Source organism: Perca fluviatilis, chromosome 9, assembly GCF_010015445.1.
Source record: "Perca fluviatilis chromosome 9, GENO_Pfluv_1.0, whole genome shotgun sequence".
In the NCBI taxonomy this organism is placed as follows: domain Eukaryota; kingdom Metazoa; phylum Chordata; class Actinopteri; order Perciformes; family Percidae; genus Perca; species Perca fluviatilis.
Genome location: NC_053120.1, coordinates 40,807,299 through 40,825,647, shown reverse-complemented (window position 1 = coordinate 40,825,647; position 18,349 = coordinate 40,807,299). Strand labels below are relative to the sequence as shown.

Here is an 18,349-nt window from a genome sequence, read left to right as displayed (position 1 = left end):
TGCTTATGCTGTCATGCCGAGTAAGAGAGGAGGGGACTGAGCCTCACAGACTCAAATAGCTCAGGGCTCGACAGTAACGGTTGCCTTTGGCAATTGGCAACCATTTCGTGCCAAAACTTAACTTTAAAAATTTTTAAATTTTTAAAAATTAACTTTAAATAATGCAGCAGGTGAGAGGGAACCCTGTACAATTGTAGAATCGCTTTCATATCAAAACTGAATTGGTTTGGCACCTTAGCTAATGTTAGCAACAAAGAAACCGTGATCACATAAAAGAAATTGACAATTATGTAATAATTGTTACAGGCCTTAACCTTAACCAACGGTTCCTTATCTTGTACAGCATGACATAAAAGATTGAATTCCTCTGAAATAAGATAATGGGACTTCATGTTTGCCACACCCTGGCAAAGGCGTGAAGTCAAAGATGTGTAAACAGGAAATAAATGTGATTGCTGATCCTTCCTCCCTCTTGTCCACAGATCCAGAAGTTCCGCGAGCAGCTCAAGGATGCAGCGCAGAAAGTCCACGCCCTGAGGCCGGTTCCTGGGAAGGCCAACGGCGTCCTGGTCCTGAATCAGCCCATCCACATCGAGGCGTTCGTGGGCCTCATGTCTTTCCTCGGGAACCAGAACAAACTGGGATACTGCGTGGCTCGAGGAAATATCGGCTTCTAACCTTTCTGCATTTATGCACTGTAGTAGTTTTATTTTCGTTCAAATTGATTGCTAAGATTTGTAAATCTTGATTGATACGTTTGTTTACATTCAAGTTTTACAAGGATCACCAAAAAGTAGGGCTGGGTATTAAAAAATAGATTTTCCGATTTAAATTGATTTTCATTTGAATGATCCAATATCGATTCATAAAATCCAGAATTGATCTCTGTCTGTATCATATGAAACGGGTAGGGGGTTAAAAACGCTCCAAAGATGGGCTACATTTTGACGAGGGTAAAACTAACACGGCCATTTTAAAAAGGATCCCTTGACCTCTCAACTCAAGATATCTGAATGAAATGTCACTCAACCCTCACTGACTGTAGAGTCTGTAGAGCTGCACTTTATTGTGTGTTCATGTTACATAAAAAGAACTTTAATGTAACTGCCTTGGGGTCAATTCTTATTGTAAACATTGGTACTTTAAATAATGCAGCAGGTGAGAGGGAACTTTGTACAATTGTAGAACCTTTTTCATATCAAAGCTGAATTGTTTGGCAACTGAAATATCACAAATCGACATTGTTAATCGAATCGAGACCTTGTGAATCAGAATCGAATCGATTCAGGAAGTCAGCGATACCCAGCCCTCCCAAAGAGTCTTCCATATTCAGGTTTGCTTTAGTGTTGAAGCCTTGATTCTCAGGATGTTCTGTATAAGGTTGTGACAACTGTGTGATCTCCCCCCACTGCTTATTACCAGTGTGTGGTGTCTGAGTGCTCAGAAATATCCGCATTTCAACACCGCTCTTCACTGGATGACTGATCCCCCGCTGCTCTCAAGGAGCTTTGTATTTGCTCCTCAGTGATATGGTAATTCAACTCTTTCGCAATGGGACTCCTTTCTTCCCCCCCCCCGGTGTCTCTTTTAAAAGCTCATTCCCATGCCTTTCTGCCCCTCAGAGATTCACTGGAGCATGGGGAGCACATTTGTCAGTTTAGTTTTATGATTCGTAGTGTATTTTTACAGTGCATGCAGTTTTGGAATTTCCCCTTGATTTGTGTGTTTACTGTGTGTGTCGCTCTTCCTCGTTTGGTATCACCTGTTTGTCTTGGAGCGTGTCACAGACAAGAAAATATAAGCGTCCAAATTTTGTTCTCTTTTCCTTTTGTGGCGGTATAAAATTTGCACATTCCTTTGCACTTTGTTTTTCTTCAGAGCACTTAAGTAGTGAGTTATAATTCTCTGACTTTGTTCAAAATAAAGAACAAAGATAAACTAGTGGCCATGACACTTCATCAATGCCACAACTTGAGATGTCCTAATGTTGCTGCAGTCCTTGAGTGATATTTTACGCCAAATTCCTACCCTGTTATTTAACTTAAAAATAGAAACATCAGACACCTTTCTGCCCGTTTTTAGTTGGCAGGTGTGAAAATAAGTCTGGTTTCAGAATGATGGAGACAGTTGGAGAAGACTTACATACAAAATAGGATGTAGGCTCTAAAGAATGATTATTTCCTTGGCAACTATTATGTTTTTTCCGAATGATTTACCAGATTTTAGGCATTCTATTATCAAATGGCTTGAAATAATAGTGAATATAGCTGCTGTAAATGGGGGGAAAGAAATCTCCCCGGGTGAGCATGCCCCTGGAGCCCACTAGGTTAGGTTTGGGGTTAGGGTTAGGGTTAGGATGTTTACAACTTCTGGCTCCGCCCCTGGTAACAGCAAGTTCAGTTTACTACAGGAAACACTGGCTGAGCCGCTACTTTGTCAGAATTACAACAGACAAGCAACTGGTATATCTGTTTACAGAGCAGCCAAACAGATTTGTGTTGCTTTAATAAGCAGTTGATTGATAATGATAGAAACCACAATCTGACGCAGCACAACAACAGTACACGGTGAAGTTGGTTACCTTGCTGAAGAGTTGGAGGTGTGCAGCCTGCAGCTCTTCATCTAACAACTCACTGTGGCTGCTCCTTCCTGTTCTGTTCCTCCCTGCAATATATCAAACTGATCCACTCTCAATATGAGCATGTCTTTGTTTGTAGATGAAAAAACGATTGTGGTCAGTGTTCACCTCAGTGACAAATACATAGTGTTTGCTGTGACTGCTTCACAATAGAATCCATCCTTGTTTCGCCAGTTGAATGATTTTAGTGTCGAGCAGAAGCAGGATGTTCAGGTTTGCATTAGCAGTAGTCTGGATCAACGGAAGTACATTTCCAGGATAATTGCCTGACATCCGTTTCGTCCCTCACCTTCCACTCTCTGTGAACTTTGAGCTAGCAAGCTACATGCTGAAAATGGCAAGTTTTGAAGACAATTTGGATGGTGCAACAAGGCAGGCCTGTTTGGTTCTTTCAGGGAATGATTGTAAAGATTTACTAAGAATATGTTTCCGGAATTTACTCTAACTGGGACGTTTTGGGACTGATTGGTGGGATTGCTGTGGACGAAGTCAACATGGAGATACACTGGTAAGAGCTAATGAGGTTACACCATGTATCAGCTAATTTAAACAGCTCACGTTACTAAATTGTGTCAACAGTTAACTTCATTTAATATTGTATGTGGTGTTTTCTTTTGCAGCGTGCAAATGTTCCACCAAAACAAGTTCCTTCCTGAGACTATTGTACAGAGCCACCGTCGCTGCGTCAGGAGCTTGGCGCTGTCCAAGACAATTGTGATTGGTTCAAAGAAATGTAAACGACCCAGAGCTTTTTTTCTCCTATCTCCTAATGTATGTGTGTTGTAGCCAGACCTTCTTCCACAGAGCTGTAGAGATAGGCTCGGCAATGCAAGACTACATTAGCAGTAATGTAATGCAGGTCTAACACGGTGTAAAGAGAGCAGTGTTGGGCAAGTTGTATTAATATAGCGCTTTTCTAGTCTTAATGACTACTCAAAGTGCTTTAACATAGTACAGAAACCATTCACCACTCACATTCATACACTGTGGCCAAGGCTGCCGTACAAGGTGCCACCTGCTCATCAGGTAAACACTCACACAACGATAGCAGAGCATCGGGAGCAAGTCACAGTTCAGCGTCTTGCCCAAGGACACTTTGACGTGGAACTGCACCTGAACCACACTCAGCAGCATTACTCATTAGATTTCTGTCTTTACCACTCAGCTATGTGGCTGAGCAGTGCCTACGTGCCTTTAAACAGTGGCAAGGCTTTCACACTCACACATCACATCTCTTGTATTTAACATGTAGGAATAGAAATGAGCCATTTTGGTTAAACAAGCTGACTTCCATATGTCTAAGTAACAGAGCGCTACTAGGATTAGTTACTGTAACCCTAACCCTGTAATTACTGAATTTTAAATCGTAATCCCTTACACTACTTGTTACTGGAAAAAAGTAATCCCATTACTTAAATTTTTTTTCTAAATAATGCATTACTGTATAATAGAGAGGCGAAGTCCCTCCCCTTCTGGTGGACCTAATGGGACCTTATTTCTGAAAAATATGCACGGTAGTGAATGGGAAGAGACAAATCGTGTTTTGATCCCGTTTGAATTGGCCATGAATTACCCATATGATGTTCGTCAATGTCAAAGGTAATTTTGCAAGTGAAGAAAGTCACAGTTTGTCGTAGGTTTGTTGTGAACTACATCTCTCGTCTCCTACAATATATGTCACCTTGCTTGATGCTCGGCTTGCTCGCTAGCTAGCTATGTAACGTTATCTTACCTTATCTGTTTTACCCAGTAAGGTTTATCAGCGGAGAAGCGAAAGAAAGAGCAAGAGTAACTTTACATCCCAGAACGGAACACGGAAACATCGTAGCTTCAGCGTGACGTCATCCACGCGACTTTGAAGTGAGTAGTCGGTCTAATTTCGTATTTTCACAGTCTTATACAAACTAAGACATGATTGACTTGCAAAAGTATCTTTTAAATGGACAAACATCATATGTGTAATCCATGGCTCAATTCATTTGAGAACAAACCGTTCAAATCCGAAATAAGGTCCCATGGTGGTCCACCATGGGACCTGACTATTCTGAAAGAGGAGTAAAGAGCAAACAGTGAGGTTGAGATTAATGAGACAAAATGAAACATTACAGGAACGCTGTATTACCAAGGGGGGGGGTAAGCTTCGCTTCAGAACTCGAACCTGCTATGGCGCCATTTTGATGCTACAAAGAGATCACCTCCCATTAGCATTCCACTGACTAGCATTCATTTTGACGTCACTTGACAGCGAATAACTTTACATCTGAAGCGTTTAAAGACTCTATTTGTCCATTGTTTATTTCTAAAGAAACATAACAATGTATAAAAGGCTCCATTACCTTGTACCTCACGTAATGGCTCCGTAGCAGACGTTTTTGTAAAAATAGGCTAACGATTGTGTCACACAGTAGAGGAATTACCGTATAGTCAGGAGAAGCTCGCAGGCCGTTTCGATTTACATTATCTGTTTAGGTTTAATGACTAATGTTAACTAGCATGTTAGTGATCAATAATTAGCCTGTGCCTATGTTATCTCCTTACATATACCTACGCTCTCCGTCTCTGTAAGATTGGGAATGATTGAGATTTCTCTCGGCACAGCTACCAGAAGACTTCACACTTTCAGACACGTTGCTCACGTCACATCTACGTTGTCTCTGTCAGTTGGAGGCTGCTCAGTAAAGCAAGAGATCACTGGAAAAGTGCTTCTAATATCCTTCACTGGTCTCCGTCCAGAGACACGGGGTCTATTGGTCCATTATATACTGTCTATGTGCATTCCGCGCTGTATTGTTAAGTGAGGATCCCTCGTGCACAGGTAGACAAGTAGAATCCAGCACGGGAATGGCGGACAGCGCCAGTAACAATGAAAACTAGCCTATTATTTTTTTTTGTTTCGTTTTTTTATTTATCTCGAACAATCAACATACTTTGAAATAAAAAAATAAAACACATAGGCAAAACACAATCATAAACAAATCAATCCGATTCCGCCAAAGAACAAAAACACTACTATAAACTACTATATAGAGAGGTAAATTTAAATGCATTATATGGATATCGCCGAAAGAATGCCAACCATAAATAGTATCAAAAACAGGATTTAATTTCATGAAAATCGGAAGTATAATAGCTTTGAAAGTGAAATTGTACACTGATAAAATACGGTTCTGTTCACAAATGAGTGACAAATACAAGTGCATATAGGCAAACCAAGCTAGCAGTATTTAGACTCTTCTCAGTTTTTCTCTTCAGGAAACAAGGTTAAGTAGCATTCATCCCTGGAGCTCATGCAGCTGTTTCCCACAACGTAAAGTATACGGTTAAGTTCAGCACCTTCAGGATCGTGTATCATAACCTTAGGGTTTGAAGGGGTTAACGTGTTTCCTCCCAGAGTGAGGACCATGTTTTGTGTCCTGGATCAAGCACTGCTCTGGCCTGGAGCGAAGCACCTCATCCATATTTCTGCTCTTCAAGTTGTAAAAAAACGTTCCGAAAAACAGGATTAACTGCCAAATAAATGAACATTTTTAAAGTTATGTAGCTTTGGCCCTCAAGAAAACTTCAGTTTTACATTCAGGTCACCCAGTGATTCAACGTGGTGACATTACTGGGAGAATATCCAACTGTGTGTGTGCGTGTGTGTGTGTGTGTGTGTGTGTGTGTGTGTGTGTGTTTGGTTTCCATGGACTACATTTGTACCTGTAATCATTTCACTCTGTAATTGTCATGCCTTTATCTTAGTTGCAGGTGAAGCAGTTACCAAAAGCATTGAGCCATAGCATTGCAACGAAAAGACTGTCGCGTCACTAATCATTTGAAATAATGACGGATTTCTTTAGATAATGTTTGCATTGTTGAAATGTAACTAAGTACATTTACTCCAGTACTGTACTTCAGTCCAAATGTTGAGGTACTTGTTATTTACTCGAGTCTTTTCTTTTCATGCCACTTTCTACTTCTACTGCGCTACATTTCAGAGAGAAATATTGTACTTTTTACTCCACTACATTCTTCTGTTACAGCTTTAGTTACTAGTTACTTTACACATTAAGATCTTTGCACACAAAACACAAGTAGTTTAGAATATGATGTTTTATTATAAAGTAAACTAGCCATCAGTATAACGACCTACAAGTCCATCTGAAATGATTAGACCATTAAACACTTAGTTGATTGACAGATGTATTTTGTTCTGCTTCAGTGTCTAAAATGAGAGGATTTTTCTGCATTGAGTACTTTTTCTTTTAATACTTAAGTACTTAATTTTCCTGATGATACTTACATAACATTTTCAATGCAGGACTTTTACTTGTAACAGAGTATTTTTACAGTGTGGTATTAGTACTTGTACTTAAGCTAAGGATCTGAATACGTCTTTTACCTCTGAACGTTTGTGATTACGTGGTTAGATGATGCAGCTTACGTGTTCTGTTCCCTTTTTTTCCGACTTTTATCAGTTAAGAGCATCGCTTCACTCGGCTGACATCTAGATGTGATGTGACTTGCTCTAAATGTCAGGATATAGAATGAATATGATGGCCCAGTGTGTGTGTATTTGTGTGTGTGCGTGTGCGTGTAGGAGACAGGAGGGAGCGTGGGTGTGTTGTTGTGTATGATCCAACGCTGTCCTCAGATTCTCCTTTTGCCCTCGAGGTACTCCACCAGAGTTAAAGCTCTAATTTGCTCCTAACGTTGTATGTAGAGTCTGTGCTCAGGATTCACTGCTGAGACACGACAGGAGGGCAGATACTGGTGCAGTAAGTTTAGTATACATTATATTAATTACATCATTGACAGATTTGCAGTCATGATAAGAGGTTTGATGTAAGGACACTGATGTTAGTTTTCTTTTCGCTTATAAAAAAAAAAGCATTTTACCACAAAATGTACACTGTTAAACATTTTAATCTATTTCATCTTAAAGTTTTAGTGTATCTGCTGCCATAAATCAGTGCAAGTTGATTTAAAGAATTCTGAATTTGCATACAAACTCGTTCATGACAATGCGTTGCTCAGTTTGAAGGAGTTTGAAGTTTGAATCAGTTCTTTACCTGCCACAAAATCAGACCTTTTTTGCAGTTAGGAGTTACTGACATATAAGTGTTGTTTTTCAGTTTTTACTTTTATTGGAGGAAACTATCATGATTAACCTTAAAGTGTAGACGGTGGCTCTGCTAAATAGTCTCAGGAAGGAACTTGTTTTGGTGAAACATTAGCACCCCTCAAAAGAAAACTCCACATACAATTTAAAATACAATTAAATGAAGTGAACTATAAAAAGACACAAAAGAAAAATGTCCATTTTGTAAAGTTAAAAATGAACTTCACCTGAAAGCGACATCTTTTTACTCTACACTAAAGCAGCATTAGTTTATTTGTTTGCCACTTGGGGGCAGCAGAAACAAGCTGTAAACACAACATTGACATATTATTCACTTGAATTCCTTAAAAAATATCTTTTATATCTTAGCTGCTAAATGCTCCACTAAGTTCACCAGCTATCTCTAAATGTGTCTGCTGTTTTGTGCCCAGCAGATATTGTACTGTCGCTTAGGGCTTAGGCTGCAAACAGCTGTCTGCTGCACACAGCGCTGGTTAGAGCAGTGAAACTGAATCAGAACGGTGAAGCCGTGAGCCGGAAAAACAAAACAGTGAGCTGACAGTCGGTAAAACGCTCTGTCGAGCTGAAGGGGAACTACAGAGTCAGGTGATCATTTTCTGTGGGTTCATATCACTACAAATGGCCTCACATTTGATTACAAGTACATATTAGTCATTTGATCCATTCATTTGTATTTTTAGTTCTGCTTTAAGTTAAAGATAAAAGATCATTTGATTTGACTGCATAACAGCATGAGGTTTTACAGTGTAGTGGAAGCATGAGAGTGACATAAAGATTTGGAAATTAAGAATACTTTTGGCAAGTCTTCAATGTGGACTGTCAACTACTGTAACAGTGTTGACAATAAACAATAGGCTAGAGTATAATAATTGATTGTTAAAGTACTTAAACTACAGTAACGTTGAGAAGTATTTTCTTTGTTAGACACATTCTGGCCTAAATCTTATAATAACCAAATTAAACAGACATTTTATATGAGGGTGTGCTGCATTTCAAATCTGAGGGATTAAACTCTCATCACCTTTTCCTCTACACTCACAGCCCAGTACAGGACGTGTAGATCACTGCTTTGTCAAAGAGAAGCACATGGACTCAGAGAAGACAAATGACTTTCAAAGCTAATGATTGCATTCCTTTCTGGAAAGGTAAGTTAGCGCCTTGGGCTAGATAATACGGCCTGCGCTTCACTCCAATTATTTTTCCAACAGTAGAACATCAAACTGATCAACTGGCAGTTTGCGGCAATGGACTGACACTAGGACACACCTCTGTCTGTAAAACAAAACCTTAAAAGTCCCTCAGTGAGTTATCCTCACTCTCTGTTGGCGTGTTCACTTTTAATCTGGAATAGTCTTGCATAGCCAGACCTATCTCCACAGCGCTGTGGAGTAAGGTCTGGCTACACTACACATACATATATAGGATAGGAGAAAAAAAACACTTGGCCTATTTGGGGTTTTTTTTAGCAGAAGGTGAGGGACCTCCGATTTCAGGCTTTATCCTGCAAATGTACTGTGTATTATGTGAATCATATATCTGTATATATCTGTATCAATGTCTCTGTGTCCCAACTGGCACCGGCAGACGCCCGCCCATCCAGAGCCTGGGTCTGTCCAAGGTTTCTGCCTAAAAGGGAGTTTTTCCTCGCCACTGTTGCACTAAATGCTCTTGGGGAAATTGTTGGAATTGTTGGGTCTCTGTAAATTATAGAGTGTGGTCTAGACCTACTCTATCTGTAAAGTGTCTTGAGATAACTCTTGTTATGATTTGATACTGTAAATAAAATTAAATTGAATTAGCTATTAACAAATTAGCTAGTTAATTTGATGCCTGTTGGAGGGATGGCCTTGTACAAGTGGTTTTGTTGCAGGTCAGAGTCATCGGAAGTCTCCGTGTCTAGCTCGACAGGTTCAAGTGGTTATTTTGCTTGATTGTGATGCAAGATGATTTCCCCCACTGCCCTGAAGCTGAATGTGATCGAGAAAGTGAGAGGCTTAAAAAGTGCCCATCAGTGCCTGTGACCCTGGATGGCCCGGCTAACAACCAGAGCTGCCTGGGATGCTTGGGGCGGGTAACATAAGACAAATTCTCCGAGACACTCTTGCAATACTGGTGTGGCACGCAGTCTTCTCATCTCTCTGAAATACCTTCAAAGCCCTCAAAGATATGCCAGCCTGGATACCAGGCTTCTTTTCACAGGTCATGCAACCTCAAGTCACCATTTTTATTCCTCTGACATCTGTGTTGCTTGTTTGTTTGGGAAACATGTTACACCTGTCAGAGGAATGCTGGTTGCTAACGGGCCAAGTCCAACAGCATTTATTATATTCTGTGGCACTTTCCCCTTCTTCTCGCCTCCCTCGGTTTTCCATCTGTTGCCCTCGTAGCAGTGAATACAGTAAGTGTGAAGGAGTGAATGTGTGAGGAAAGGCGTGCATGTGTTTGTTCGCGCATGTACTCTGGGCCTATGTGGATGTGTTGGCACGCTCACGCGCAGAGGCTACTGGGTTGTTGTCTGGATTGCTGTCTTGTAATGGAGATAGAGACGCTGTTTTTATTTATCTCTCCCCCAGCTGTCACTGTTGTGTCTGGAGCGTGTTTGCTGAACTCAGGGCTATGGGACACTTGGAGAACTGTCAAATCCACTCCCAACTATGCAGAATGTTACAGCCCAGAACACACCCTGGATTCTTATTATGGAAAACAAAAGCTGAGAGGGACATTCAAGACATGTGCAACCTTTTGTCTGACTCTCCACCTTTATATGTTTGTGCACAGAAAAAATCAGAGCAGCAATACTTGTGATTCTTTTGATATTTTTTTGTATTCAAATGACATTGAATGAAATAATTTAACTTTTTCATAAAGGGGTAATGTTTATAATATAATTTTTTAACATTAAAGATTTTTTTTTTTCCTGCCTTAAAACCTTTAACCCCAAGCACTGTGAATGCCAGAGCCCCCACATTTAGCTAATCATTTTCAAATGTTTTGGATTACTGAAACAAAAATATCAGGCCGACTCGCTGAGTCAACAATAATTGCAAAACCACAAAGAATTAATTCCGTTTTATTTCTCTTACAGACAGCTTTCCTCCAGTGGTGGAATTCAGATCCTTTACTTAATTTTAAGTAGCAATACCCCAGTGTAAAAAAAGTCCTGCTTTTAAAGCTCTACTTAGGTAAAAGAACAGAGGCATTATCAGCTAAATGTAATTAAAGTATTAAAGGAAAGGTACTCATTGAGCAGAATGGATGCTGTCAATGTTTTATTATTACAATAATAAATTGCAATTTTATTATTGGATTAATATTACTGAGGCATAATGTTGTAGCTTCTTGAGGTGGAGTTAATTTTAACTACTTAAAATAATATATATATATATATATATATATATATATATATATATATATATATATATATATATTTTGCTTTTGATAGGTCAGATTAAGTAAGGAAAGTGGCAGAGAGAGGGGGATGACATGCAGCTAAGGGCCGCAGATCGGAACCGAACCAGCGGCCACTGCGACAAGGACCTAGCCTTAATTCATGGGGAAGCTCAACCAGCTGAGCTAACCAGGTGCCCCATTACTCAAAAGAAATAGTTTCAAATTTTTGGAGAATATGGACTTTCATCCTGGGACTTAAAGGAAAATATTGATACCACAAGCTACAGCCTGGAGCCGGTTAGCTTAGCTTAGCACAAAGATTGGAAACAAGGGGAAATGTTTTTGGAATATTTCCATTTTTTACCTTTGGACAGAGCCAGGCTAGCTTTATGCTGCTATGCTAAGTTAGGCCATGACACAAAAAGTATTAGTTCAAGTTTTTATTCCTGTATAAACCTACTGTATGGTTAACAAAAGTCCATTTAATCCAAATTAATTTGAAATCATTATGTAAGGTTAACAAGTTAATTCATATATTTGAGTTAATTTACACAGTTGTATGTTTACACAGTTAACCATTTACATATTTGTGTTTACACAGTCAGTGTTCACATATTTACAGAATTGCCGTATTTATATGATTCATTATTTATATCAGCATTCATGAATCTACCTTTGTGGTTTTCTCCCATTTACCTGAGTCTAAGTCCTGCTAGCGTCTGATTGGTTAGTTCAGTTACATGTGATTAAGCAAAACGAGGAAGTGTTGTGGAGCTGATGAAGAGTGAAGAACACTAAAGTGCTGCTCAACAAATCAACCGTCTCCATCCAGCTGTTTCTTCTTCTTCTTCTTATTTAGAGTGCAGGGTTTCCCCCAGTGTATTCCCCCAGCCTGGTGGCCCACTGGGTCTAAGTTGCCCCCCACCAGGCCTAAGTCACTGGGATAAAAAGAAAATTTGAATGTATTTTAAAGACGTTTTTTTTTAACTAGTTACAGTGGAGCGGCTCGTTTGGAAACTTACACATAGTCATATTTTCAACTCTCCAATTAGCTTTCAGCACTGACTTAATGTAGGGCCCTATGAAATCTTTCTTATAGCTTTTTTTAATTCTCAATTTGGTGATTCCATCCATGATTTTGTTGTCACATAAACTACTTGGCTCTGCGTTAATGCTGCCATCAGTCTGTGACTGGGCCCAGACGGGCCCTCGTCAAAAGAAACTTGCCACCGGGCTAGACAAGTTTTCTGGGGAAACCCTGGAGGGATACAACCACCACATATCGAACCCTCACGTTACAATTATTATTACTTGAATAACCCTCACCAGAGTCAGAGTGAGTGTGCCAGTATGATTATATTATGTGAAACATCAAGAATATAGACTAGGTGTTAGGTGACAGTGTGCTGACTGAGCTGCTGACAGCTCCAGTCTGTACATGCAGCGTGTGTAACTGATGGAAATCACCATAGTGGCATGTATTCAGCATTAGACGAGCACTATTCACTAATGATTGCATTCCCTGCCATATTTCACATGTCAGGCAGTATATCAGTCAAAGGTTTGGACACACTTTCCCAGTCAAGGGAATGAGAAAATGTGTCCAAACTTTTGACTGGTCCTGTATGTGAGAGTGTATCTGTGTTGCCATGTCAGTCATCCAGCTCCCAGTTCCAGGATGCCCCCACTAGACGCTGGGCAGACGGTCAGCGGCGGTGACACTAAGCACTGATGACAAGCTGCTGGAAAGGCTGCGGCGGAGGGGACCGGCAGGAGCCTCAGACATGTAGGCTATACACACACATACTAAACCCACATTCATATTAAAACCCTCATACACATACGCAACATAGCTGTCTGCAATCTGATGCCCATGATAATATTTTATGGCTACAGTGGAAAACATTGTGTGATTTATGTCGGAGTTATGATTTACACTAGTTTGCCTGAAGTTAAATTAATTCTAAATTCCATTTAGTTAAGTTTACAGTTTAACATTCACCTTCTTGCCAACAGGGGGAAATAGTCTGCCTTCTTCTAAATACTGTGCATACATAAAAAAGTATTCTATCCTTTACTTAAGTAAAAGTACTAATACCACACTGTAAAAAATACTAATACTCCTGCATTGAAAATGTTACTGAAGTAAAAGTATGTACAGTACAGGCCAAAAGTTTGGACACACCTTCTCAGTCAATGTGTTTCTTTATTTTCATGACTATTTACATTGTAGATTCTCACTGAAGGCATCAAAACTATGAATGAACACATATGGAATGATGTACTTAACAAAAAAGTGTGAAATAACTGAGAACATGTCTTATATTTTAGATTCTTCAAAGTAGCCACCCTTTCCTTTTTTTGATAACTCTGCAAACCCTTGGTGTTCTCTCAATGAGCTTCATGAGGTAGTCACCTGAAATGGTTTTACCTTCACAGGTGTGCCTTGTCAGGGTTCATTAGTGGAAGGTTTTCCCTTATTAATAAAAAAGCAAAGGGTGGCTACTTTAAAGAATCTAAAATATAAGACATGTTTTCAGTTATTTCACACTTTTTTGTTAAGTACATAATTCCATATGTGTTCATTCATAGTTTTGATGCCTTCAGTGAGAATCTACAATGTAAATAGTCATGAAAATAAAAAGGAAACACATTGAATGAGAAGGTGTGTCCAAACTTTTGGCCTGTACTGTAAGTAGGAAAATGTACTTAAAGTATTAAAAGTAAAAGTACTCTTTGCAGAAAAATCCTCCCATTTTACTACTAGAAACGATCCAAACAGTTCTGTCAGTCAACTAATTGATTAATCTGCTAATCATTTCAGATGGACTTGTAGGTCTATATATTGTTATGTAGTTTAATTTATAATAAAACATCATATTCTATAAACTACATGTGTTTTGTGTGCAAAAATCTTAAAGTGTAAAGTAACTAGTAACTAAAGCTGTCAGATGAATGTAGTGGAGTAAAAAGTACAATATTTCTCTCTGAAATGTAGTGGAAGTACCTTGAATTTGTACTTAAGTACAGTACTTGAGTAAATGTACTTGGTTACATTCCACCACTGCATAGAGACAGTATATGCAGCCATATGATATGCACTGTTCCAGTATATTTTTAGAATACACAGTAGTAAAATGTTTTTAAACATGATAAATTGCTTTATCAGTGTTGTTTTTTTATGGTTTGGGCTGCCTCAGCACTGGCACTGTTGTGTATTTGTAAATCTTATTCTAGTCCTATGAGCCTCAGTCATTTTTATCAGGGATTAAAGACATATGAGGCGAGTTTATGTTCGACACTTTTAGCCTCTTAGACTCCATGTTTACATGCTCACGTTGTGTAGCCAAAGTTTCCAAAGATAACAGGTATTCCAGGCAGAGTGTTAAGCAGATGTCTATAAAAGTATGCAAAATACATCTAGAACGTCTAAATGTTGTCTCAGTGAGGACATACAGCTTTAGTAAAGTGCTACAACAAGCAGATACTCATATACTGTATGTGAAACTGTCGTACAGTGTTTAATCTAAATGTTAGAAGCTTCAGGGGCAGTTTAAAGGCAAGTTAGTGAAATCACAAAATACATAAGAAATGTAATATGTATATTATATTTGAATATCTTACTGATTTAATAGTAAGACTGACACTCTTTTTCTCTTTCTAAAATATATGAGTTTGACATCTGTCAAATGTATAATAATAGAGCCATTTTCACTCTTATTGTTATCATTAATCTTAGTAGTAGTGGAATAGTTGTTGATTTTGTTCTTAGTCTTGAGCTTGTTAAAGTTGAAATACAAATGTGAATTGTAGCATCATTCAAAAAATGTCAAGAGTATGAAAAAAAAAACATTTTAATGATTTATGTTGGGTTGCCATGTTTCAGTGGAAAGTAAGTCTGTAAAAGTAAAATGTACACAAGCACAGTTCTGAGCTACGTAGTATTTTACTCAACTACATTTAAGAATAACATATTGTACATTTTATTCCAATAGATGTATTGCACATGTAGTTAGTTACTTTTAAGATAAAGATTTAACATACAAAACATGGCAATTCTATAAAATGTGATGCATTATTATGAATGTGCTCCACTTTGACCAACTACACAGTAAAGTAGCACTTTTTTGTTAGTGCATCAGTGATAGTGGTCCAGTAATACACTGACAGGGTCATTAGGAGGACAGACTGTGTTTATTATGTGAGCTGGCTGAAACTGAGAACAAGTTTCAAATTATGTTTTATTGTCCTGTTTATGAGAGGGACATGAGGGATGCACTCTTTACTCAAATGACCTCAATTTGTGATGATATCTTCTGGCTGGATGGTTATGAAGAATTTGAATTATGCTTAAAGAAAGGAACCTTTTTTGTAGCAGATTTTATTTGCCAAGCTTGGAAGAGAAGGCACAATACTTTGTTTGAATCATTTTATGAAATGTTTGAACACTGCAACTGAAATTTTGGTGTATAAACACATGAGGGTTTGGGCACTTGTGCATGACACGTAAATAAAGAATCATTCAATTAATCAATCAATACTTTTACTTTGGTATCTTTAACTGTGTTTGTAGCCAATACACATGGCAACACAGAGGCAAATTTGTTGGCATTGTTAAGTTAAAACCAAAAATTTCAGAAATACAAAATCATATCACACCGCAGTCTATCAGTGTGAAAACATACCACACATGAGTCTTGTGTCAAAACAATGTTATTATCCTTTAAGAATGTTAATCACACTGGTCCCAGCAGTGGCCATTTCTGCCTCAAGGGCCTGTTTTCCTCAGCAAGCGGAGCATTTTATGAGTGAGGTTAAGATGTCAGTATGAGCCCCGGTTAAAGACCAGCCCTCCTTTAACTGCCCCCCCAGCCTGACCTGCGGCACAGGAGGGAAGAATGTGATGTCTTGACGCTAAGTGAGTGCCCCGGCTCTCCCTCTGACCCCCTCCACCCAGCAGCAGCAGCAGCAGCAGCAGCAGCAGCAGCAGAAGCCCTCGGGCTTCTTGTGTCAGCCACTGTGTCCCCAGCAACCTCCTCACAGTTTGCAAATATGTCCTCGATATGGCTGGCATGTCGTACGCAGATGTCCCAGTGGCGGGAGATAAATTTGAGAGCAAGGAGATGTCAGGCTGGCGACAGCTGTGGGCTACAATTTCACCAGATGTCCGCCGTTGCTAACCTTCAGTAGACATGAACTGGCCAGCCCCTGGACGTACTTTACATGCACAGTAAATATTTTCTCAACGCAAAGCTCATAGAAGGCGCAAACCAGAATTTGTTTGTCACGGCTCGCATGGCCGCAGCCTTCAGGGGCTTGATTTATAAGATCTGGAGGCAAGTACTTAGGATATGCAGCCTGTGTATTACTTAAAGAGAATCACAGCTGGAGCTGTAACAGACCCCCACACACACACACACACACACACACACACACACACACACACACACACACACACACACACACAGTGAGAAATAACATCTCCAGGGCTCTCAGTGCTCATTGGATGATCCTGGAGGATGGATTTGTTGCTGAAAATGTTTAAGAGCATGCATTTTTTTTGTCCTTTGTTCCAAAACCTGCTGGTGGCACTGTGACGCCTTGCCATTGGTCAGACAGTGCTGACGGCTGTGATGTCTCTGTGTGGACAGAGTTTACATTCCAGCAGTCTTCAGTCTAGGTGCCACCGACATGGCTGTGGCATTTCCTGTTGTGCCACAGTGTACACAGTTCTGGCGGTGCAGATTGGTCACAGACACTCCCCGGTCAGTTCAGCATGATCTGAACCGAGTCTGAAAGGACTAAAGTTACATTTTCTGTGCTTCCTGGCATTTTTCCTGCAAATTGTTTTGATAAGCGGGATAGTGTGGTGTTTTGAAAGGCCTCGCATGGTGAAAGATAAGCTTCTTTTCTTTGTGCCATGACTCTCTGTGACGAATACTGACAGCGGGAAAGGAGGTGTTATGAAGCCTCCGTGTGTGTGTGTGTGTGTGTGTGTGTGTGTGTGTTGCATTCTATGGCAATGCCTTCACAGAATCACCTTACAGTAAGTTTGGCACTTGAACTTTTTGTCCGAGCTCACCCTACGGTTGATCTCTTTCCCATCCGTTGCTCTCGCTGCAGTCCACCTGAGGGTGTGTGTGTGTGTGTGTGTGTGTGTCTGTGTGTGTGTGTGTGTGTGTTGCAACTGAGCAAAGTTACTTGGCTGTGTCAGAATGGGGTGGGGCTGAAAAGGAGCAATTCAGCGTCTGTAGATTACACGGAAAAACTGTCTGATGACATATTAATCACATTTTCCACCCTTCCACTTTTTTTCCAAGCAAAAGCAGGTGAATAATGCATACTAAAAACCCAACCATGCATATCATGTATCACCCCCAAACAGCACTGGACTTGCATTCATTTAAACTCACCATCAACTTGATGTGTTTGCTTTAGCAGTGAAAGTTCAGAGATTTGTCATCAGGTGGGTTTTTTCTCAGACTCTGGCTGCGCGAGAGTGGCATGGCTCTGAGATCTTTTGGGATCACTTAACTCGGCTGTATATGAGCGTCTGTCAGGATTACGCATATTTTAAATGGTTTATGTGCCTAATGTAGAAGTAACAAGCTGTACTGTAGGATCTGAGTGAAGAGAGACTGAGTGCAGGAGCTGAATGGATCCACAGGCCCCTGAGGCTCAACAAACCTGTCCTGCAACCTCTCAGCCAGCCTGCTGGAGACTTCAAAACAGATTTGTTTTTCAGACCTGTTATTTTCCTGCTTAGTTAATACTGACTAACAAACAATATGTGTCATGCAGGCATTGCAACACATTTCAAGCTTGGTGTTCCTTGTTAACATGATCAAATATATTATTTGGAGTTTTATTAAGGTTGGTAATCACCTGCATCATTCCAATAATAATACTAATAATAATAATATAAATAGTTAACACATTAAACCATCTGGGTGCTTGTTGCGTTGTAGAACGGACCAGTAATCCCAAATGACATCAAGTTTGGGAGCTGTCTTTGTTACGCAACAGTTTAATTTTAAATGGAAGTAATAGTCAGACATTTTGGGAAATACACTTAATGGCATGCTCGCCAAGAGTTGATCAGAGGATCGATACCACCTTTATTACAGTTGTTCAGAACATGTACGAAGGAATCATCAACACAAAATCTTTAAAGTGAACTGACTTATTCTTCAGTGTTA

The 18,349-nt window shown here is 39.7% G+C and overlaps 1 protein-coding gene across 1 annotated transcript in view; it reads left to right on the top strand.

Annotated features, from left to right (window-relative positions):
- tprg1 (tumor protein p63 regulated 1) overlaps positions 1-1,859 on the top strand; it is a 31,708-nt gene extending 29,849 nt beyond the window's left edge. The window contains exon 6 of the mRNA XM_039812268.1: positions 483-1,859. Coding sequence (XP_039668202.1) covers positions 483-677 — 195 coding nt within the window. The 3' untranslated portion in view covers positions 678-1,859. The remainder of the gene's footprint in view (positions 1-482) is intronic.
- The last annotated feature ends 16,490 nt before the right edge of the window (positions 1,860-18,349 follow it).